The sequence below is a fragment of the Triticum urartu genome, chromosome 7A, assembly GCF_056163025.1.
Source record: "Triticum urartu cultivar PI428250 chromosome 7A, HENAU_Tu73, whole genome shotgun sequence".
Classification (NCBI taxonomy): Eukaryota; Viridiplantae; Streptophyta; class Magnoliopsida; order Poales; family Poaceae; genus Triticum; species Triticum urartu.
Genome location: NC_141879.1, coordinates 299805001 through 299827973, shown reverse-complemented (window position 1 = coordinate 299827973; position 22973 = coordinate 299805001). Strand labels below are relative to the sequence as shown.

At 51.7% G+C, this 22973-nt stretch overlaps 1 protein-coding gene across 1 annotated transcript; it reads right to left on the bottom strand.

The window, feature by feature from the left end:
- Nucleotides 1-16726: 16726 nt before the first annotated feature.
- On the bottom strand, nt 16727-18587 carry LOC147959367 (uncharacterized). The gene is made up of 2 exons (XM_087532629.1): nt 18457-18587; nt 16727-17261 (listed from the first exon to the last, which is right to left on the bottom strand). The coding sequence occupies exons 1-2, from the start codon at nt 18585-18587 to the stop codon at nt 16727-16729; spliced, it is 666 nt and encodes a 221-aa protein (XP_087388755.1).
- Nucleotides 18588-22973: the final 4386 nt, after the last annotated feature.

The window sequence follows — 22973 nt, the reverse complement described above, 5'->3', positions numbered from 1 at the left end:
AAACCAGTATAAACTCTTGTGTCTCTAGTTCTTTGGGTTCATCGAGCTAGGCCGTGAGATCATAGTGTGTGCGAGCTAGAGAGGGGAAGAGATCTTCGTGCGCACCCCAGTGTTCGAACCTCAAGGGCTTTGCCAGGTAGGGGTGCGCCAAAGCTTTGCCCCCCCCCCCCCGACGGCGTCGCCTCTCTGACCGGCTCTCATGGAAGCCATCGCTTCTTGGACTGCATCGACGGGGGTGCTCCGCAGTGCCGTGGGGCTCCGGGCCTTCACCCCCGCCTTGATACCGATGTGGTGGCCACACAAGTTCAAGCCGGAGCTGCTGCCCCGTTACGATGGTGCGCCGGATCCGGCAGCCTTCTTGCTGGCGCACGAGGAGGCCGTCCTAGAAGCTGGGGGCGACGGTAAAGTCATGGCCAACTGGCTGCCAATGGCCCTCACTGGCGTGCCGGACGCTTGGGTCCTCCATCTGCCGAAATCTTCTGTGGCCTCCTGGGAGGAGCTGCGCGACCTCTTCATCACACGCTTCGGGGGACCAGTACCCCCCGTCGTCGTGGTTCTCCTTGGTGGCTCGCAGGCACCGCCCTTAGACCGTCACGCCAAGCCGTTCTTTCGCCAGATCAGCGCCGCCTCCATGCGGCAGGGGGCTCCCCCAGGTTGGGCGGCGCCCAAGGCCGACCTAACCTTCGACTCGGGGGATCACCCAGTCACTACCATCGGTTCGGGCGCGCTCCCGATGCTTTGCACGCCCACCATCTGCAGCATAGCCGTTACCAAGACCCTCACCAATGGTGGAGCTGGCCTCAACATGCTTTCCGTGGAGGCTTTTATCCTCCTTCACGTACCGCTTGAGCGGCTCCGCCCCAGCAAGCCCTTCTCCGGGGTCGGCGGCAGCTCCTCCACCCCCCTGGGGCAGATCCGTCTCCTCGTGACCTTCAGCACACGCGACAACTACCGCATCGAGCTAGTCGACTTCGACATCGCCCGCATCGACTTACCGTACAATGCCATCCTCGGGTACCCGGCGCTAGCCCAATTCATGGCGGATACTCATCGTGCCTACAACCTCATGAAGATTCCAGGGAGTAAGGGCATACTCACCATAGCCGGAGACACCAAGGAAGCCTTGGCGTCCCTAAAACTCTCCTTCACGGCAACGGTGGTAGCTTGTCCGGCCGCCAAGGCTGTGCCCAGGACCAAGGGGGCTGCGCCGACCAAGAAGAAGCAGTTGTTCACTCAAGGTCAAGCCAAGACGAATCAGATACTAGTCGACGTGGATGGGGCCTCTGGCGCCACCTTTACTATAGGCGCCGACCTCGCCCCATATCAAGAAAAGGGGTTGGTGGACTCCTTGTGGGAGAACAAGGAAGTATTCGCCTGGGAACCCAAGCAGCTGGTTGGGGTTCTGAGAGGAGTGATCGAGCATCATCTGAGGGTATGCCCCAACGTGCGCCCTGTGAAGCAGAAGGCGAGGCGACAGTCGACGGAGAAGCAATCCTTGATCGTTCAGGAAACCCGCAAGCTGGAGGTAGCGGGTGTCATTCGCGAGGTCCGGTACCCAGAGTGGCTGGCGAACCCGGTCGTCGTGCCGAAGAAAGGAGGGAAGGAGCGCATGTGTGTCGACTTCACCAACCTCAACAAGGCTTGCCCGCAAGACACATTCCCGCTGCCGCGCATTGACTAGATTGTCGACTCCACCATCGAGTGTGATCTGCTATGTTTCCTGGATGTGTTCTTACGCTACCACCAGATCAAGATGGCGGTGGAAGATGTGGAGAAACGGCTTTCTTGACCCCATGCGGGGTATACTACTACACTTGCATGCCATTCAGACTGCGCTACGCATGAGCGACCTTCCAGCGACTGATGCACATCACCTTGCAGCGGCAGCTCGGAAGAAACGCTGAGGCCTACTTATGGTATAATACTTATGCCTTTTCTCCCTTATTTTACAAGGTTTACATGAAGAGGGAGAATGCCGGCAGCTTGAATTCTGGACTGGAAAAGGAGAAAATTTGAGAGACCTATTCTACACAACTCCAAACGTCTTGAAACTTCATGGAGGATTATTCTGGAATATATAAAAAATATTGGGCAAAGAAAGCACCTGAGGGGACCCACCAGCCAGCCACAAAGGTGGGGCGCGCCCTAACCCCTAGGCGTGCCCCCCGCCTTGCCGGCTAAATGGCAGGCCCCAGGTTCCCATCTTTTGCTGTATGACGGGTTTTTTGCCTGAAAAAAATCAAGAGGAAGCTTTTGGGACGAAGCCCCGCCATCTCGAGGCAGAAATTGGGCAGAACCAATCTAGGGCTCTGGCGGAGCTGTTCTTCCTGGGGAAGTTCTCTCCCGGAGGTGGAAATCATCGCCATCGTCATCACCAACGATCCTCTCATTGAGAGGGGGTCAATTTCCATCAACATCTTCACCAGCACCATCTCCTCTCAAACCCTAGTTCATCTCTTGTATCCGATATTTGTCTCAAAACCTCAGATTGGTACCTGTGGGTTGCAAGTATTGTTGATTACTCCTTGTAGTTCATGCTAGTTGGTTTATTCAGTGGAAGATCATATGTTCAGATCCTTAATGATAATTTTTACTTCTCTGATTATGAACATGAATATGCTTTGTAAGTAGTTACGTTTGTTCCGGAGGACATGGGAGAAGTCTTGTTATAAGTAATCATGTGAATTTGGTATTCGTTCGATATTTTGATGAGATGTATGTTGTCTCTCCTCTAGTGGTGTTATGTGTATGTTGACTACATGACACTTCACCATGATTTGGGCCTAGGGGAAGCCATTGGGAAGTAATAAGTACTCCCTCCGTTCCTAAATATTTTTCTTTTTAGGGATTTCAAATGAACTACCACATACGGATGTATATATACATATTTTAGAATGTAGATTCACACATTTTGCTCCATATGTAGTCACTTGTTGAAATCTCTAGAAAGACAAATATTTAGGAACAGAGGGAGTACATGATGGGTTTCTAGAGTGATAGAAGCTTAAACCCTAGTTTATGCGTTGCTTCGTAAGGGGCTGATTTGGAACCATATGTTTGATGCTATGGTTAGAATTATCTTAATTCTTCTTTCGTAGTTGCAGATGCTTGCGAGAGGGGTTAATCATACGTGGGAGGCTTGTCCAAGGAAGGATAGCACCCAAGCACCGGTCCACCAGCATATCAAATTATCAAAGTAACGAACACGAATCATATGAGCATGATGAAAACTAGCTTGACAGTAGTTCTCATGTGTCCTCGGGAGCGCTTTGCTTTATATAAGAGTTCGTCCAGGCTTGTCCCTTGCTACAAAAAGGATTGGTCCACCTTTCTGCACCCTAGTTACTTTTGTTACTTGTTACTCGTTACGAATTATCTTATCACACAACTATCTGTTACAGATAATTTCAGTCCTTATAGAGAATACCTTGCTGAAAACTGCTTGTCATTTCCTTCCGCTCCTCGTTGGGTTCAACACTCTTACTTATCGAAAGGACTACGATAGATCCCGTATACTTGAGGGTCATTAGTAAGCGGGGTAGTCTAAAGCCCATTAAATGCGATGAGGAGGCATGTTCAGCCTGGCGTGCAGCGAGTGGGGCTCCCTTGGACGGCGCGCCGGTTCAATGTCTGTGCCAGTGTGAGGTCGGGTCTGCTCTGGCATAGTGTGAGAGCAATTACTCCCTCTGGTCCTTTTTTGTTTCAGTACTACTACTATTGTAGCAAGATGCCCATGGATTGCACGAAACACTAAGATTCATTTATTTTACAAAATATCTATTATGATTGACCCACACGGGACTAATCTCATGTGTAAACACGAATGACATCTGCAGGTTGACATAACTTAGCGCGTACACTTCTCATGAAGATCCTCTCCGACAATGACCTCCACAAGCACGTCGACGGTGCTTTCTGTCCCAACACCTTGGACTGAGCGGAGTGGGGGAGACAAGAAAGAAGAGAGATAAGGTGAGGAGGAGTGGGGCGTGGTGGTGGTAGGTGGTCAAACTGAGCGGAGTCATCGGGATGGATGACTCCGGCAGCGACCACCATGCCAGATTGTTACATAGGCTTCCTTTTTTAATTGCTCAATAGTGAGGTTGTGGGAGATAAGAATGAAGGACGGAAGGCCTTATATGCAAATGTAGAGAGAGGTGCGGGTATCTTTTTATAGAATTGGCATAGTTTGATTTCTATCTGTGATATATAGTTCAGATGGTCTATATTGCAGGATTACAGGCACACCATCATCACCAACTCAGTTTTTTTAAAGAGAAAAACTAGCAATGTACCCGTGCGTTGCAACGGCTCCAAAGCAGAATAGTACTTGTTCATAAACTTGAAAGAAAACACTCGTGTTTTCATATGCATATATACCACTAAAAATATATTACTTTTGACTCAAAATACATTTGTTAGGCTGTTTTGATGAGGTGAGGGAGGGATGTGGTTGCTTATAAGATAATAAGGGGTTTTCTGCAAATTGGAGCAGAGAAGTGGGCCATTTGTTGAAAAAATTCCACAACTTACCTCACAGCCATTAGATGCAGATCTAATGGTCAGAAATGACGGATGGCAGACACACCATCATCACAAACTGAGTCTTTTATAGGAGTAGAGATATAGTTTTGGATAAAATGATGGGGGAGCTCAATGTAGCCACGTGGCACATGTGGAGGGGTTGTTCGCCAGCTTCTTGCGTGGATTGATCACACTGACATGCTGATGCTTCCAGAAGAACGTAGACATATCATCTCTCTCCCTCTTTCCCATGCACACACCTAGTCTCTCGGGACTTCTCGCACGCACCTTCTCTAGCTCTCTACGTCGATGCCACCCACATACACTTGTACTCTGCGTTTAGTACATTGTAGATGACGAGAAGAGGTGCACGCATGCACTCGTCCTCTCTCACACACGCATATGTAGCTACGAATTGTAGTGTTCTCAACCATCCGATTGGCTCTATCATAGGTTCACATTGCTCCTTGGCCTTGAGATTGAGAAGTTTACTAGCAAGATGCCTGTGCGTTGCACGGAACATCAAGATGCATTTGTATGAGTAGTTTATCTTGCAAGAGAAAAGGAAGAATGAGGGAAGGTGTTATTTGGAAATGTGGAGAGGGGTGTGGGCATCTTTTTGCAAAATTGCCATAGTTTCTTCCTATCCATCAGATATAAATCGGATGGCCTATATTGCAGGATGGCAGGCACACCATCATCCCCAACTCTATTTTTTATAAGAGTAGAGAAAAAAAGAGGGAAGATAAGAGAAGAGAGAAGTAGAGATAAAGAGTAGAGATAAGATAACCTCATCTTGCATTCACATTTTGCAAGTTAAATTTATGGACAAACTTTGACCCAAAATACGACGAGGACTAGTAAACTAGGATAGAGGTAGTAGTGATCAATTCCGTTTTTCGCTCCATACCAATCGTTCTAAAAGAATTGTGTAACGCGCCATTGGAAATCGGAATTCTTACCCCCCCCCTAAAAATGATTTTTTAAACATGGAAATTTGATCAGTGGCGACTGGTGATACGTCTCCGTCGTATCTACTTTTCCAAACACTTTTGCCCTTGTTTTGGACTCTAACTTGCATGATTTGAATGAAACTAACCCGGACTGACGCTGTTTTCAGAAGAATTGACATGGTATTATTTTTGTGCAGAAATAAAAGTTCTAGGAATGACCTAAAAATCAATGGAGATTATTTTTGGAATATATAAAAAATACTGGTGAAAAGATCCATGTCAGGGGGCCCACACTCTGTCCCCGAGGGTGGGGGGCGTGCCCCTGCCTCGAGGGACCCCAGACGCTCCACCGACCTGAACTCCAACTCCATATATTCGTGTTCGGGGAGAAAAAAAATCAGAGAGAAGGATTCATCGCGTTTTACGATACGGAGCCGCCGCCAAGCGCTAAACTCTCTTAGGAGGGCTGATCTGGAGTCCATTTGGGGCTCTGGAGAGGGGAATCGATCACCATCATCATCACCAACCTTCCTCCACCACCAATTTCATGATGCTCACCGCCGTGCGTGAGTAATTCCATCGTAGGCTTGCTAGACGGTCATGGGTTGGATGAGATTTATCATGTAATCGAGTTAGTTTTGTTAGGGTTTGATCCCTAGTATCCACTATGTTCTGAGATTGATGTTGCTATGACTTTGCTATGCTTAATGCTTGTCACTAGGGCCCAAGTGCCATGATTTCAGATCTGAACCTATTATGTTTTCATGAATACATGTGAGTTCGTGATCCTATCTTGCAAGTCTATAGTCACCTATTATGTGTTATGATCCGTTAACCCCGAAGTGACAATAATCGGGATACTTACCGGTGATGACCGTAGTTTGAGGAGTTCATGTATTCACTATGTGTTAATGCTTTGGTCCGGTACTCTATTAAAAGGAGGCCTTAATATCCCTTAGTTTCCAATAGGACCCCGCTGCCACGGGAGGGTAGGACAAAAGATGTCATGCAAGTTCTTTTCCATAAGCACATATGACTGTATTCGGAATACATGCCTACATTACATTGATGAACTGGAGCTAGTTTTGTGTCACCCTATGTCATGACTGTTACATGATCGATCGCATCCGACATAATTCACCATCACCGATCCATTGCCTATGAGCTTTTCCTATATTGTTCTTCGCTTATTTGCTTTTCCGTTGTTATTATTACAATCACTACAAAACCCAAAAATATTACTTTGCTACCGTTACCACTACTATCATATTACTTTGCTACTAAACACTTCGCCGCAGATATTAAGTTTCCAGGTGTGGTTGAATTGACAACTCAGCTGCTAATACTTGAGAATATTCTTTGGCTCCCCTTGTGTCGAATCAAAAAATTTGGGTTGAATACTCTACCCTCGAAAACTGGTGTGATCCCCTATACTTCTGGGTTATCAACTGGCGAGCCACCGCCTCCAGGTCATTCACCTGTGGTCCCCGACCATCAGTTCCTACAGAGGTGCGCTCCACCACGTACCCGGTACCCGCGCATGCAGCAATCATGCACCTGGGATTTATTTGTTTACGGTGCCTTTATGTAACTCTCGTGTGTGCGAGACATCGAGAGGCTGACTGCGTGCATCGCCTCTTCTCTTCATACATGTACTACACCGTTTGTCTAGTGTCCCAATGTGCCAATGTGCCAATGTGCCAATGTGTTGCAACACGTTGAAAGTAGATTAATACATATTCTCCGATTTGATAGAAAATGGTCTAGTTTTGAAATACGTATATCACTAAAAATATGTTATGTTTCACTCAAAATATATTCCTTTGGCGGTTTTGATGAGATAAGGGAGGAATGTGGTTGGTTTCAAGATTCGAGAAGTGGTATATTGTTGCAGAAAGCTCATGTGTGTGTGTGGTGTGTGAGAGAGAGAGAGAGGGAGAGAGGTGTATGGAGTGCATGTGTACCAAAGACACAAAGAGTGTGTGTGCGAGAGGTATCACCATAAAATGAGGTGATAGTGTGTGTGAGTGCACGATCGAGAGGGCGTGTCTTAAGAAGGGACGAAAAATCTACATAGATACAAGGAGCGCAAAGAGACATGTACGAGATAGTGGAAGCAAGAGCGTGCGGATGTATAAACCTATCTGGAGGTTGGTCGGTCAAGGTTTGTGCAAGAAATACGAGTTAGGGGTGCGAAAGTGGGAGTTTTGTGTGTGTGTGTGAGAGAGAGAGAGACGGTAGTCGGGATGGGGGTGGAAGCAGGGGTTGTGTGTGTGAGAGAGAGAGGGGGAGAGTTTATCTGATCGGTAAACAAATGAATAATGTCAGTTTTATAACTAAGATGAACACAAAATTGAGACCCCAACAAATGTTGTGTGTGCGGGAGAGGGTAATTTTAGTGGTAGGAGTCATATCTAGAAAGATATAGGGTGTGTGAGAGAACCCTAGAGAGAAAGACAAAGTGAAATGCGAGTGAGAGTGTGTGTGTGTGTGTGGCGGTGAAAAAGAAAGCTTAGGTACCTAGTCATACCAGAGAGTGATAGAAACGTGAGAGATAATGAAAGCCATGTAATGTTTAATGATAGGGAGAGTGACACTTCTTGAGGGAGACGGCTAAAGACCATGTTTGTGATAATAGGAGAAACATGAAGTGAGCATGCGGGTGAGCTGGAGAAAAGAGAGTCGTAGATACATGATGGAGCACGCGAGAGAGATGGGCGTCAAAGGAGATTCAAATATTTAGTTGCATATATAAAAATGTCAGCATAAAAGGGATTCAAATATTTGAATTCGAGATGATGACACATGTAATTCATACTTGAACCAAAATTGATCTATCAAACATGCATACTCATATGAATTCACACGCATCTATGTTATTTAATATCTAGATATTACTGATCCATACATTTGAGTAGAACATAATTTGGTTTAAAAATTTTGAATTCAACCTTATGATTTTGAGATCATTGTATTTGTAAATCATATTATATACATAAAGGAGCAAAATTCTTTCTTGTTCTTTTGAAAGCATATATAAAAAAATAATGTATATAGAATTTTATTCGAATCGAAATAGGATCCTGCCCGAAAAAAAAGAATACATAATGGATTGGAATTGAGTTGGCACGGTAAATGTGCAAGATTTTTCTCAAAAATTTGAACGAAGCGGCGAAACTCATACTAACCGCCCCAAAACCAAAATATGGGTGATGGAAATTACTGCATGTCCCTAACATGCAACACATGTTGTCTCGATTTCAATAGGTGTTGATAGGGGCAGGTTTGTAATTTCACTCAAACGTGACATAACCGCCTCTCACCCAAATTCATACACGGTGGGTGCCAATGCAAAGTGTCTTCTCGGCCGAAATCGCCTCTCACACAGTGGGCATCAAAACAAACTCTCCTCGGCCGAAATCTCCGTCGGCAAATATTCGGTGTATGCAAGATTACCGTCCTATCCCTAGCAGCCCAATATTCCTGTCATGTTTGAAATTTTAAATGGGGGATAAGTTGGTATCCTTCCCCGCATTTTAGACAAGCACGTCCCAAAGACATGGTTCCCCGCCTACCTCTCTCCCTCCATTTCCCCATTCATACTCCATGGGCGCCAAAACACCCTCCACCCCAGCCTCCTCCGTCCGCCACCCCATCCACCGCCGTCCTCCTCCACTATGCCAGAGCTGATACCCCGACGCTGTCATCCATTACAAGAGATCGACCTCTCTCATCCACGGCTCTGGACCAGGATCCTTGCATCACGTCCTATCACTTCATCCCCGCCTTCGTCCACCTTGCCGGTGCCGCTCCTACGACTGTCTCGTCCACCCCGTCAGGATATTTCCCCGTCGCAACCGTCTACAATCCTAGATCTGCTTCCACGCCACCGACAGCCATCGCTACCGCAGCACCGTCAAATTCTCAGCAGACGCATACATGGCGCCGCACCAGAGGCGGTACTCTTTCGTATATGCTCAACTTATTTATCGCAACAAGAAAATAGATCGCCGCTGCTATACTGTGATTTCTTGTCCATCACTTAGCATCTTACTTGTTAGTTGAAAGCAAACATTGGTTGCAAAGTTGCCTTTGTCCAGTTTGCACCTTTAGATCTGCCACGGCACGCTCAACACTAGCAATTCTTATGCTTTTCCCCTTTTATATTCCACACTAGTGAAATGATAGTAGACTAAATTTGAAAATTGGGTCAGTCGATTTTTGAGAGCTCGCTAGAGTTCGCCAGTGGGAAGGAAGGGGCTCGGGTGGGGATGGTGGTTGTGGGGGGCCGTGGCCTGGCGTGGTGGGGCCTCACCGAAGGAAAACAACTCTATGCGGGTGGGAGCAGGGGTGGGGGTGGAAGGGCGGATGAACACAGGCGGTGGGGGCGGTTCAGGGGAGGGCTGGGGGGTGTCGGCTAGGGGGTCCCGAACTGTGCGTCTAAGGTTGATGGTAATAGGAGGCAGGGGACATGATGTTTTACCCAGGTTCGAGCCCTCCTGATGGAGGTAATACCCTATGTCCCGCTTGATTGATATTGATGAATATGAGGATTACAAGAGTTGATCTACCACGAGATTGTTGTGGCTAAAGCCCTGGAAGTCTAGCCTGTATGATTATGATTATGATCCCCTCTACGGACGAAACCCTCCGTTTTATATAGACACCGGAGGGTGCTAGGGTTGTGCAAAGTCAGTTACATAGAGAGGAATCTTCATATCCAAACACCAGGCTTGCCATCCACGCCAAGGAGAGTACCATCCAGACACGAGAGAGAGTCTTTTCTCTTGTATATTCATAGCCCATTAGTCTGGCCCATGTCACATAGGTCGGACGTCCGAGGACCCGTTAATCCAGGACTCCCTCCGTAGCCCCTGAACCAGGCTTCAATGACGAGGTGTCCGGCGCGCAGATTGTCTTCGGCATTGCAAGGCGGGTTCCTCCTCCGAATACTCCAAAACAACCTTCGAACACAGAAAACGTGTCCGGCTCTGCAAAACGAGTACCACACACATGCGCAGAGAGTATAATATTTTATGAGTCCAATCCACTGACAACTTTTTCAGTGTGCCATCTCATCACAACCCGGTCATTATTTCGAACCGTTTTTTAGCCTCCCGCTCCATGTTTCAAGATTTGGTTTTATTGGCACGCTTTATCAAAGAAGAGATCGCGTCCCCTTATTGCGTGATTCTCATCAATACGGGCATGGGTAATCCAACCGCGCCGCCTGCACGACCCTTGGGGAATAGGCGAGTTTTAAGGCGAGTGGGGAGGCGCTTGATATTCACTGCCTTTATAAATGGATAAGGATTCACCTCTTTCACCCACGCCTTCCTTCTCTCTACCCATCCATTCTCGAGCTCTAGCGCCCAAGCCTCCATCCTTTCCAACTCAAAAAAGCACTCTAGCCATGTCCGGATCTAGAGAGCAAGGCAAGTGGATGGTTTCCTCTGTCAAGGAGAAGGACATCGCCAAGCTTCGTGAGGCCGGGTACTTAGGCAAGGAAATCGCCCACCGGATCCCGGCCAAGGGACAGATCATCCCCACTGCGGAGCCCCATGAGAGGGTCATGTTCATCCCCCACTTCGTCCGCGGGTTGGGATTCCTCTCCACCCATTCGTCCACGGACTTATGTTCTACTACGGGATGGATTTCCATGATCTGGCCCCCAACTCCTTCCTCAACATGTCGGCATTTATTGTCGTGTGCGAGGTCTTCCTCCATATCCCACCCCACTTCAGACTGTGGTTGAATATCTTCAACATGAAGCCGAAGCTGGTGGATGGCCAACATGCAGAGTGTGGAGGCACCATGGTGAGCAAGCTTCCCAATGTCACATGACCCAAAGGTACCTTCGTGGAGACTGTCAAAGGGTGGAAACAACAGTGGTTCTACGTCACAGAGCCTCGCGATGTGACCTGGGCCGCGGCTCCTGAATTCCAGTCCGGCGCCCCGATGCGTCCCACCTCCTGGCTAGAGAAGGGCCTGGACTGGTCTTCATCGGACGACCTGACAGTGCTTCAGACGCGCATCAGGAGCATGGTGGACAAGAACGTCAAGCTTGTCAATGTTATCCAGGCGATGCTCGCTCGCCGGATCCTTCCGTGCAAAGCTGGACTTGCCACTTATGGGAGTTCGATCCGACCAAGCACCAGAACTTGCAACAGTTCTTCGGCACTACGCACGAAGATATCTGGAAGGTGCTCTTCAAGGCCACGGAGACGTGGCCGGCGACGACCGAGGACCGTGGACACGACCTGGCTCATCCCGCTAGTGCGGTAAGTTTTCTGTATTTCAAGGTGTATCCTTTACTTGCTTACTCAAGGAAGATGTCTAAGCTTCCCTATTTGTTTTTTCAGGGCTGGATAAAGAAGGCGGAGCGGATTCGGTGTCCGGCTCCGCTGCCCGAAGAACCAACTATCCCGCTTCTAACGAAGATGCTAGTTCCGGTGCACTATCAAGCGCTGGATAAGAAGGCCAAGGGGACCAGAGGTGGTCTCCGCCGTAAGGGAAGTTCGGATGTGACGTCTGAAGACGCCGAAACCCACTCCCCTCCCGCCACCGACGACGAGGAAGAGGAGGAAAGCAATTCTCCCCTTGAGGGGGGAAGGAAGAAAAGGGCGGCCTCAATGTATCTGGAGGCAGAGGCATCCAAGAAGGGGAAGGCCTCCGCCGCGGACAACTCCACGTGGGAGAATGATAGCAGCTCCGGCTTGCGCCCCAGGGATAAGCCCCTGGCTGAATCGTAAGTACTCGACGACACACACAAATACCCAGTTCTCTTTACTTCATAATTTTAACATGTTAAATCATGCACTTGCAGTCCGGCTCTTTCCGACCTCGAGCGATCCTCATCTTCAGGAAATTCGCTGGATCCGAAGGTGATGGACAGCGGGTCCCTTCCCGTGGCCTCCTCTCCCAAGACTACGGAGGACGGTGAAGTGCTGTCCCGAAGGACCCTCCCGGCTCAGATGGAGGTACAGGAGGCCGTCACGGTGGCGCCAGAGGATGATACCTCGGCTGCCGGACACATGGGGGAGCAGATCCCCATGGAGACTGGCGATGGGGGTCATATCCAATTCGGCCCCCAGCCGAATACGATCCCTGAGACCTATATGGCTCCGCAATCCGGCAAGCAGCCACCTTCGAAAGAAGGAGGTGCATCGATTCCACCGGTGACCTCTGTCAATCCAAAGGCACCGGATACTCTACTGAAAGCGCTGCGAAGTGCTTCCATTGTTGAGGAACACCGTACCCTCATGGGTATGGTGGTTGAGAGGATTCAGTCCGCAAAGAGCGGACTGGCTGAAGCCTGCACAAGCCTTCTAACAGGCTTTGAGGTAAGCGACATAATTGTATAAAAAGAATGTCATTGTATAGAAAGTTGTCGGATTTCGGGTTCCGGCAAAACCCTTATGGTTCAAACACTGGGGTGGGCGCGAAGATCTCTCCCTCACTGACCAAGCCCTCGAACACTTTGCGATCTCTAGTCTAGGAACACTAACTCACAACACACGAGACACGAGATTTATACTGGTTCGGGCCACCATTGTGGTGTAATACCCAACTCCAGTGTGGTGGTGGTGGATTGCCTCTTGGGCTGAGGGTGAATAATACAAGGGGAAGAACAGCCTCCTGAGGAGAGGTGCTCTTGTGCTTGGTGATTGTGAGGGTGGACCCCCCTCTAACATGGTGGCTTGTCCTATTTATAGAGGCCCTGGTCCTCTCCCCAAATATTGAGCGGGAAGGGAGCCAACAACGGCCAATTTGAAAGGGGACAGCTAGCACAGCTTATCCTGACAAAAGTAGTCTTCGCCTGCCAAAGGCTCTGGTGGTGACGTCGTCTTGGTCTCCACGATGACCTCCGTCTTGCCGTCCTGCTGGTCTTGGTCTCGTCGCACAGATATGGAAACCTTTGCTTGACGCCTCAGTACTCTTCATCTATGCTTGCCTCCTTAGCACCAAAGTGTAAACAAGGACACTTTGCGCGCTGGCGCCCGCCTGGCCTTGGTCGTGATGGCTCACGTCACTGGAACCTCACGAGTTTGTCTTGCCTTGATCTCGCCGCCCCTCACGAGCCAGCCTGGTGAGGCCGCTCCCGAGGAGGTCTTGCATCGTCCGACTCGCGAGGGATTTGAATGCTTGTTGGTGAAGATGGCCGTACGGGCCCGCTTGCAGAGCCACCCCGTGGGCCGCACACTGGCAAGTCTAGGGACCCCCGTTCTCGGACTGTCGACGGTAGCCCCCGGGCACAAGGAGCGCTCGGGCTTGGCTTCGAGGCGAAGACAAAGGGCAAGTGCGGAGTGCCGCGGGCCAAAATAACCCGCGGCCTTGGTCGACGCGTAGCGGTTAATTGGTCGTGGGCATCTCCGCGTCCCCATGTTGCCTTGACAACTGCCTGATTTGACGAGTCCCTGCTGCGTGCCAGGAAAAACCATCATTACCTATGATCATGGGGGGCGTTGGTTGGCTTTCTCCTACTCTAAATGGGAAGGGGAGCAGAGCCCCCATCGCCCATCTCTTCCCATTCCGCTCGCTTCTCCCCCTTTGCTCCATCACCAGTTGCGACACCAGTGGCGCCGTCGAAGAGGTTCTCCGCCCCGGAGAAGGGGAAGGCCCCTTGCGAGGGGCCCGACTCTCAGGTGCCCAAGCATGGACGCGGCCATCCCCGCAAGCACACCGCGACCCCCGCCGCGCCCCCCACAGCCGTGGCGGTGCCGCTTCGCGTGGCAGGGGTCGCTCCGGTCATGGCGGTCCTGTTGATGAAGGGAGACATGCCGTGGTCGCGCGGCCTCCTCGGCCGCGCTTCCACTCGGCGAAGGTGCTGTTGGAGTTCGCCGTCTGGTCGGAGAACCCGGCCGGCAACTAGATTCAGCTCCCGTGCTTCTTCGTCGGCGAGCTGTCGACTTCAGGTCTAGGCGGCCTCTGGCTACAGGCGGATGGCTGCTGCAGTAGGGCTTCCTGGGTCGCGGTTGAGGTCTCCGTCGTGGGCAACATAGCCCTGGCCCGCGGCTGGCAGACGTTTGCCCATGCGCGCGACCTGGGAGGCTGCGCACCCTCCATTTCAAGTATGATGGTGACGCGACCCTCTATGTGAGGGTGTTTGGGGAAGATGGTCGCCCCGCCGGGTGCTGCCTCGAGGTCAATGACGGCGAGGAGGTGCTCGACCTTGGTGATGGTCATGATGAGGATGAGGGCGAACCCGCCCTTGGGGCCAACCACGTCTCGTCCAGCTACGGCGGCTCTTCCTCCAGCGACAGATCCAGCAGCGGCGGTTACAACCAGTCGCCACACCGCCGCGCCCGCTTCGAAGGCGGCAGTGGGTCGTCTCCTCGTCGCGCCTCTAAGAAGCACGAGGAGGGGTCTGGCTGAGCTCAGGAGGGCGCCAACACCCCGCCCTCACGGATCGCTATAGGGGCACGTGTCGCTTTTGTTTCATTCTTCTTTTCCTTCCTGTACCGAGAGAGACAAATATGGGTCCCCCGGGGGCGTGCAACAACTATGATTTCCAAATTGTTATGCTGTGCTTGCCATTCCCATGTCGCTTAGGAACATTCATGTTTCATATAGGCACGTAAGAAAAACTTAGCTTGACGCGCTTGGAGCGGTTTCCGCCTTGCGAGACGCACGTTTCTCGGTACCTAGTAAGGAGGAACTGCAAAAAAAAATTTAGGAGATCCAAGCCCTGGTCATCGGCGCCACTAGCCATGGCCGAGCGCTTCGTATCACGGTACCCGTGGGGCACGGATTGAGAGAGGTGGGCCAACTTGTGGGCTCGAACGAGGGTCCCTCGCGAAAAACAGAAGAAGGAAGCTCACGAGGGTACCTGTTTAGCCCCCTCGCGAGGGACGCGCGAGAGAGTACAGCTCGACCAGATAAATGAAGGCAGAAATAGAGGCAGAAAGCGACAGGACGTGACCAGCAAGAGACACCAGAAAGCAAATTTCAATTAAAAGAGGGGGAGCCAACTTCGGAAAGCAAATGAAAAGCCGCGTCCGGCACCTAGTCTAGTCTTCATGTCTTCTCACCAGCGCGGAGCTAAGTGCTGCCACTAAGACGTCGGAGGGAGCCCCCGAGGACCAAGGTCTACACTCCTGAGACTCCGGGACGAGTACATCCCCACTCATTATTACATGAGAGTGTCACGAGCAGAGACCTTCACAGGAATTGGTCCTTCTTCACAGGCGCTGGGCCTTTCTTCACATGCGCTGGGCCTTTCTTCATTGGTAGAACTTCCGGAGGTGCTGGGTGGGCCACAGCACGGACTGCAGCTCGTCGTGCCAGCCCCTGCCGCAGGCTTCGAGCTTTTTCTTGAAGGTCCTGGTCTTGAGACTTCTCAGGACCTCCGCGTTGGCGCGTTCAACTTGGCCATTGCTCCGGGGGTGCGCTACTGAAGCGTAGCAAATCTACATTCCAAGGTTAGTGCAGTACGTTTTGAAGAGATTACTGGTGAACTGCGAGCCATTATCGGTGATGATGCGGTTGGGGACCCCAAAACGGCTCATGAGGCCCTTGATGAACTTGACCGCAGAGCCAGCTGGGATGGTGCGGACGACTTCCACCTCCGCCCACTTGGTAAACTTGTCGATGGCAACATAGAGGTATCGGTAGCCCCAAGCCGCTCGAGGGAACGGGCCTAGGATGTTGAGTGGAATGGTCTAGAGGCCCTGAGCTGGCTGATGGATTTGCTTGGCATGGAATTGGCAGGCCTCGCAGGACCTCACTAGCTCAGTTGCGTCGTTGAGCACCGTAGGCCAGTAGAATCCGCTGCGGAATGCCTTGCCGATGAGGGTTCGTGGTGACGAGTGGTGCCCGTAGTCCCCGCCGTGTATGTCGGCTAGCAGCTCTTTCCCCCGTTCCCTGGAGATGCAATGCAATGAAACGTCATTTGGCCGCTTCCTATATAACTCACCATGCTGGATGCAATATGTCGTGGCTTGCCGGGCCACATGCTCCGTGCCTTCCTGCTTCTCTGGCAGCGTCCCTTGCGTCAGGTATTCCTTGAATTCCTTGGTCCAGTATCCCTCCCGAGGCTCGAGCGCCAAGAGTAGACGCACTCCCAGAGTCGGGCCACAGGTTGGGTCTCCCGTGGCAGGTGGCTATGGGAACTCCTCCCGAGGCTACGCTATCCTTGAAAGCGATGGTGTCACCGATGGCTTGAAGAGCCGCTCCTCGAAGATGCCAGGCTCTTGGGGCTGTTGCTTGGATGCCCTTCTGGCAATGTCGTCGGCTTCCTTGTTGATTCCCTAGGGCACGTGCTGCAACTCCAAGCCCAGGAACTGCTTCTCCATCTTGCGTACCTCGACGAGGTATGCCTCCATATGTTCGTCCTTCGGCTCGTATACATTGTTGGCGAAGTTCATGAGGAGCTGCGAGTCGCCCTTGATGGTGAGACACTTCACCCCCAGTGTCGCCGCAGCCTTTAGACCGGCTATGAGGCCTTCATACTCTGCAATGTTGTTGGAGACCTTGTCGCCCTGCTCAAAGCAGAGCTGCATGGCGTAGTAGAGCTTGTCGTGAGTGGGTGAGATGAGCACTGCTCCATCCCCCGCGCCTTGGCGCACAAAGGCACCATCGAAATACATGACCCAGCCGTCGGGCGCCTCACTTCCCAGTGAGAGGGACTGGTCCTGGCCTATCTCAAGCACCGGGACATCCGTCCATTCTGCAACGAAATCAGCGAGCGCTGCTCCCTTGATGACCCTGGTGGTGCTGAACTCCAACTGGAATGCATGTAGCTCGATGTTCCACACGGTGACCCTCCCGGCGGAGTTGGGGCTCCTGAGCTTCCTCTCCAGTGGGTAGGCTGAGACGACTTTGATGGGGTGGCCTTGAAAGTAGTGTCGTAGCTTTCGTGAGGCCACCAGGAGCGCAATGAGGAAATTCTGAGGCATGGGGTACCGTGCTCTTGCATCTCGCAACACCGTGCTAATGTAGTATATTGGGTTCCCGAGGAGGGTAGGTGCGTTGATGAGGCTTGCGCCTTCCAGGAGTTGGGGTGCCTCCTGAGGTGGTGGATCCCCCAACGCTTGATCGCTTGTCGGGGCCTTTGCGGGTTCAGGGGCGTCGTCCTGCTGAGCTTGATCCTCTGCTGTCGCTGCTGCGGCCCTTGCGGCGCCCTCCTGGTCTTGCGTCGCCTCTGCTGGGGGCATAGCTCGGTGCGATGCGCCCTTGGCTTGGTGTTCTTTCCGAACTGCCACTAGAGCCACGCTGGCGGAGTTGGGAGTGGCGGCAAGGTAAAGCACTAGGGGCTCGAGAGGTCGCGGCACTACCATCACTGGAGGGCTGGTCAGGTATCTCTTGAGGTCTTGAAGTGCTCGGTCGGCCTCCGGGGTCCACTCGAATGGACCCTTCTTCTTCATTAGCTTGAAGAAGGGCAGGGTGCGCTCTCCTGGCTTGGAAATGAAGCGTCCCAACGCAGTCACCCGTCCAGCAAGCTTCTGCATTTCCTTGAGGGTCTGCGGTGGGCTCATGTCTTCAATGGCCTTGACCTTCTTCGGGTTGGCCTCGATCCCCCTGTGGGACACAAGGAAGCCCAGAAGCTTGCCAGAAGGGACGCCAAACACGCACTTCTCCATGTTGAGTCGCAAGTCCACTTGGCGGAGGCTTTGAAAGGTCTCCTTGAGGTCTTGGATCAAGGTCCTCGCTCCCGAGACTTCACCACGATGTCGTCGATGTAGGCTTCAGAGTTCCTCCCAAGCTGCCGACCCAAGGCGATGTGCACGAGCCGTTGGAAGGTTGCGCCTGCGTTGCGCAGCTCGAAAGGCATGCAAGTGTAGCAGTACACCCCACACGGGATTAGGAAGGTTGTCTTCTCCACATCTTCTACCACCATCTTGATCTGGTGATATCCTTAGAACGCATCCTGGAAGCATAGCAAGGCGCACTCAGCAGTGGAGTCGACGATCTGGTCGATGTGTGGAAGGGGAACGGATCTTGGGGGTAGGCCTTGTTGAGGCTGGTGAAGTCGATGCACATTCGCTCCTTCTCGCCTTTCTTGGGCACGACGACGGGGTTTGCTAGCCACTCGGGGTACCGAACCTCACGAATGACACCCGCAACCTCCAACTTGCGGGTCTCTTGGATGATGAAAGCTTGCTTCTCCATGGACTACCGCCTCGCCTTCTGATTTACGGGGCATACGTTGGGGCACTCCTTTAGGTGGTGCTCTAGCACCCCTCTTGGGACCCCTACCAGCTGATCAGGCTCCCAAGTGAACACTTCCTTGTTTGCGCACAAGAACTTCACTAGCGCCTCCTCCTGATCAGGCTCAAGGTTGGCGCCTATGGTAAAGATTGCCCCCGAGGACCCGTCCTCCTCGACTGGAACTTGCTTGGTTTTTGCCTTGTCTTGAGTGAAAAACTGTTTCTTCTTGGTTGGTGCGGCTCCCTTGGCCTTGGAGGTATCCGCGTTGGCGGGTTGTGCTGTCGCGACAGTCTTGAGGGCGAGCTTGAGCGTCATCAAGGCTTCCTTGGTGTCCCCAACTACCGTGAGGACACTCTTGCTCCCGGGCACCTTCATGAGGTTGTACGCCGGATGGGTTGCCGCCATGAACTGAGCCAGGGTTGGGCACCCGAGGATGGCGTTGTACGGGAGGCCGATGTGGGCGATGTCGAAGTCGACCAGCTCGGTGCGGTAGTTTTCGCGTGTGCCGAAGGTCACGGGGAGGCGTATCTGCCCCAGGGAGCGGGCGGAGCCTCCACCAACCCCTGAGAAAGGATTGCTAGGGCGGAGCCGCTCGAGCGGCACATGAAGAAGGCTGAAGGCCTCGACGAAGAGGACATTGAGGCCAGCGCCGCCATTGATGAGCGTCTTGGGGATGGACATGTGGCAGCTGGTGGGCATGCAAAGCATTGGGAGCGCGCCCGAGCCGACGGTGGAGACGGGATGATCCCCTGAGTCGAAGATGAGGTCGGCCTCGGGCGCGGCCCAGCCCTGCAGAGCCCCCGGGCGCTTGGAAGTGGCACCGATCTGGCGAAAGAATGGCTTTGACGTGAGGATCTGAGGGTGGTGCTTGTGATTTGCCGAGGAGGGCTGCAACCGCATGGCGCACCGTCACCGTGTAGCGTGTAGCGAAGAGGCCACGCAACTCCTCCTAGGACGCCACCGTGGATCTAGGGAGGTTGAGCAGCTAGGTGCGCGGTGCGCCGGTGAGGGACATGGGAAGCTAGTTGGCCATGACCTTGTCGTTGCCCATGGCCATAAGGATGGCCTCCCCATACGCCAGTAGGAAAGCCGACGGGTCCGCCGCGCCGTCGAAGCGCGGTGGCATCTCCGACTTGAACTTGGGTGGCCACTGCACCTGCCGCAGGGCGGGAGCAAGGGCTCGAAGCCCCCGAGCATCACTGTGGGCACCCGCAGATCCAGCCGGAAGGGGGCGCTAGCCATGGAGAATGGCATGAAGTTGGTGGAGCGCGAATCGGCGGAAGGAAATCTCTGGCGCACCCCTACCTGGCGCGCCAAATGTCAGATTTCGGGTTCCGGCAAAACCCTTAAGGTTTGAACACTGGGGTGCGCACGAAGATCTCTCCCTCACTGATCAAGCCCTCGAACACTTCGCGATCTCTAGGCTAGGAACACTAACTCACAACACACGAGACACGAGATTTATACTGGTTCGGGCCATCGTTGTGGTGTAATACCCTACTCAGGTGTGGTGGTGGTGGATTGCCTCTTGGGTTCAGGGTGAACAGTACAAGGGGAAGAATAGCCTCCTGAGGAGAGGTGCTCTTGTGCTTGGTCAACTTGTGGTTGTGAGGGTGGATCCCCCTCTAACGTGGTGGCTAGTCCTATTTATAGAGGCCCTGGTCCTCTCCCCAAATATTGAGTGGGAAGGGAGCCAACAACGGCCAATTTGAAAGGGGACAACTAGTATAACTTATCTTGACAAAAGTAGTCTTCGCCTGCCAAAGGCTCTGGTGGTGACGCCGTCTTGGGCTCCACAATGACCTCTGTCCTGCTGGTCTTGGTCTTGTTGCACCGATATGGAAACCTTTGCTTGATGCCTCGGTACTCTTCGTCTGTGCTTGCCTCCTTAGCTCCAAAGTGGAATCAAGGACACTGTGCACGCTGGCGCCCGCCTGGCACCCACCTGGCCTTGGTCATCATGGCTCACATCACTGGAACCTCACAAGGTTTGTCTTGCCTTAATCTCTCCACCCCTCGCGAGCCAACCCGGTGAGGCCGCTCCCGAGGAGGTCTTGCGTTGTCCGGCTCGCGAGGCTCGGACCCTCACGAGGCTCGGCCCCTCATGAGGGTCTTGAATGCTTGTTGGTGAAGATGGGCCGTATGGGCCTGCTCGTAGAGCCACACCGTGGGCCGTGGGCAGGGAAGTCTGGGAACCCCCGTTCCTAGAACGCTGACAACAGTACCCCCTGAGATTCTGTCCGGTGTTCAGAAAGAAAAGCCGGACAGAGGATCAAGTAAATTTTTCATGAGGCTAACCAAATATGTCTTATGTGAATAAGCAGGTGTCGTTGCTGGCTGCGAACTCTCATGCTGCTGAGGTCTCCGGACTAAAGCAGAGTCTGGGGCGGGCCGAGGAAGAGCTTGACCGTATAAAAAAGCAGTTCGAAGACAAGCAAGGTATGCAATGACCTTTTGTATATCCAGAAAGGATGAATGATTTGTGCTGACCACAGTGCCATGATATTTGTTAGGAGCGGCGACCGAGGTGGAGGTCCTCAAGAAGGCGCTTGCTGAGGCCAAGGAGAGAGTGGCAAAGGAACAGACCGACCGCAAAAAGCTTGAGGCCAGGGTCGGCGAGGTCCAGCAGGAGCTCGAGGACGCCATGAAGAAATACATGTCCTTGGAGCGCAACATTGCGGATCAAGAGTCTGAACTTGCCAAGGCCCGCCAAAGCACACAAGATGCCCGGGTTGAAGCCTAGGGCGCCCTCCAGGAAATCCAAGAGGCCAGAAAAATCGTGGTGGGTAAGGCCTTCATTATGAAGAGCAAATATGTGAAGAAGAGGTATCTCTTACTAACCCAGATTTGGAGTTCTCCAGGAGCATTTGCGGATTTACCGCGTAGTGTTGCCGATGCCGCAGAGTTCTTCCGAGCCAAAGAGGGGAGCTCGACGGAGAAGCTATTTTGGTTGCAATACCTTGCGCCAGAACATCCGGTGCACTTTAGCGATCAGCTAAAACAGCTTGTCGAACTGCATAGGGTAGCCGAACTAGCCATGAAGGATTTAATAATCCGGCTATAGCCTGCCGAAGTCATACCTAGCGGTTACTTTGGGCTCGTGAAGTAGCTGGTCAATGCCTGCCCCCGGCTTGACGTCATCAAGCGGTCAGTCTACATCGAGGGTGCGCGGATGGCCTTCGCCCTTGTCAAGGTGCAATGGGAGAAGATGGATGTGATGACCCACAAGTATAGGGGATTTATCATAGTCCTTTCGATAAGTAAGAGTGTCCAACCCAAGAGGAGCAGAAGGAAATGATAAGCGGTTTTCAGCAAGGTATTCTCTCTAAATACTGAAATAAGTGGTAACAGATAGTTTTGTGATGGGATAAATTGTAACGAGCAACATGTAACAAAAGTAAATAAAGTGCAGCAAGGTGGCCCAATCCTTTTGTAGCAAAGGACAAGCCGTAACAAACTCTTATAATAGGAAAAGCGCTCCCGAGGACACATGGGAATATCATCAAGCTAGTTTTCATCGTGTTCATACAATTCACGTTCGATACTTTGATAATTTGATATATGGGTGGACCGGTGCTTGGTTGTTGTTCTTACTTGAACAAGAATCCCACTTATGATTAACCTCTATTGCAAGCATCCGCAACTACAACTAAAGTATTAAGGTAAACCTAACCATAGCATGAAACCTATGGATCCAAATTAGCCCCTTACGAAGCAACGCATAAACTAGGGTTTAAGCTTCTGTCACTCTAGCAACGCATCATCTACTTATTACTTCCCAATGCCTTACTCAAGGCCCAAATAATGGTGAAGTGTTATGTAGTCGACGTTCACATAACACCACTAGAGGCTAGACAACATACATCTTATCAAAATATATCAAACGAATACCAAATTCACATGACTACTCATAGCAAGACTTCTCCCTTGTCCTCAGGAACGAACGTAATTACTCATAAAGCATATTCATGTTCATAATCAGAGGGGTAACAATATGCATAAAGGATCTGGACATATTATCTTCCACCAATTAAACCAACTAGCATCAACTACAAGGAGTAATCAACACTACTAGCAACCTACTAGCACCAATCCCGGACTTTGAGACAAGAATTGGATACAAGAGATGAACTAGGGTTTGGAGATGAGATGGTGCTGGTGAAGATGTTGATGGAGATTGCCCTCTCCCGATGAGAGGAGAGTTGGTGATGACGATGGTGATGATTTCCCCCTCCGGGAGCGAACTTTCCCCGGCAGAACAGCTCTGTCGGAGGTCTAGATTGGATCCGCCAAGGTTCCGCCTCGTGGCGGCGGAGTCTCGTCCCGAAAAGTTCCTCTCTATTTTTT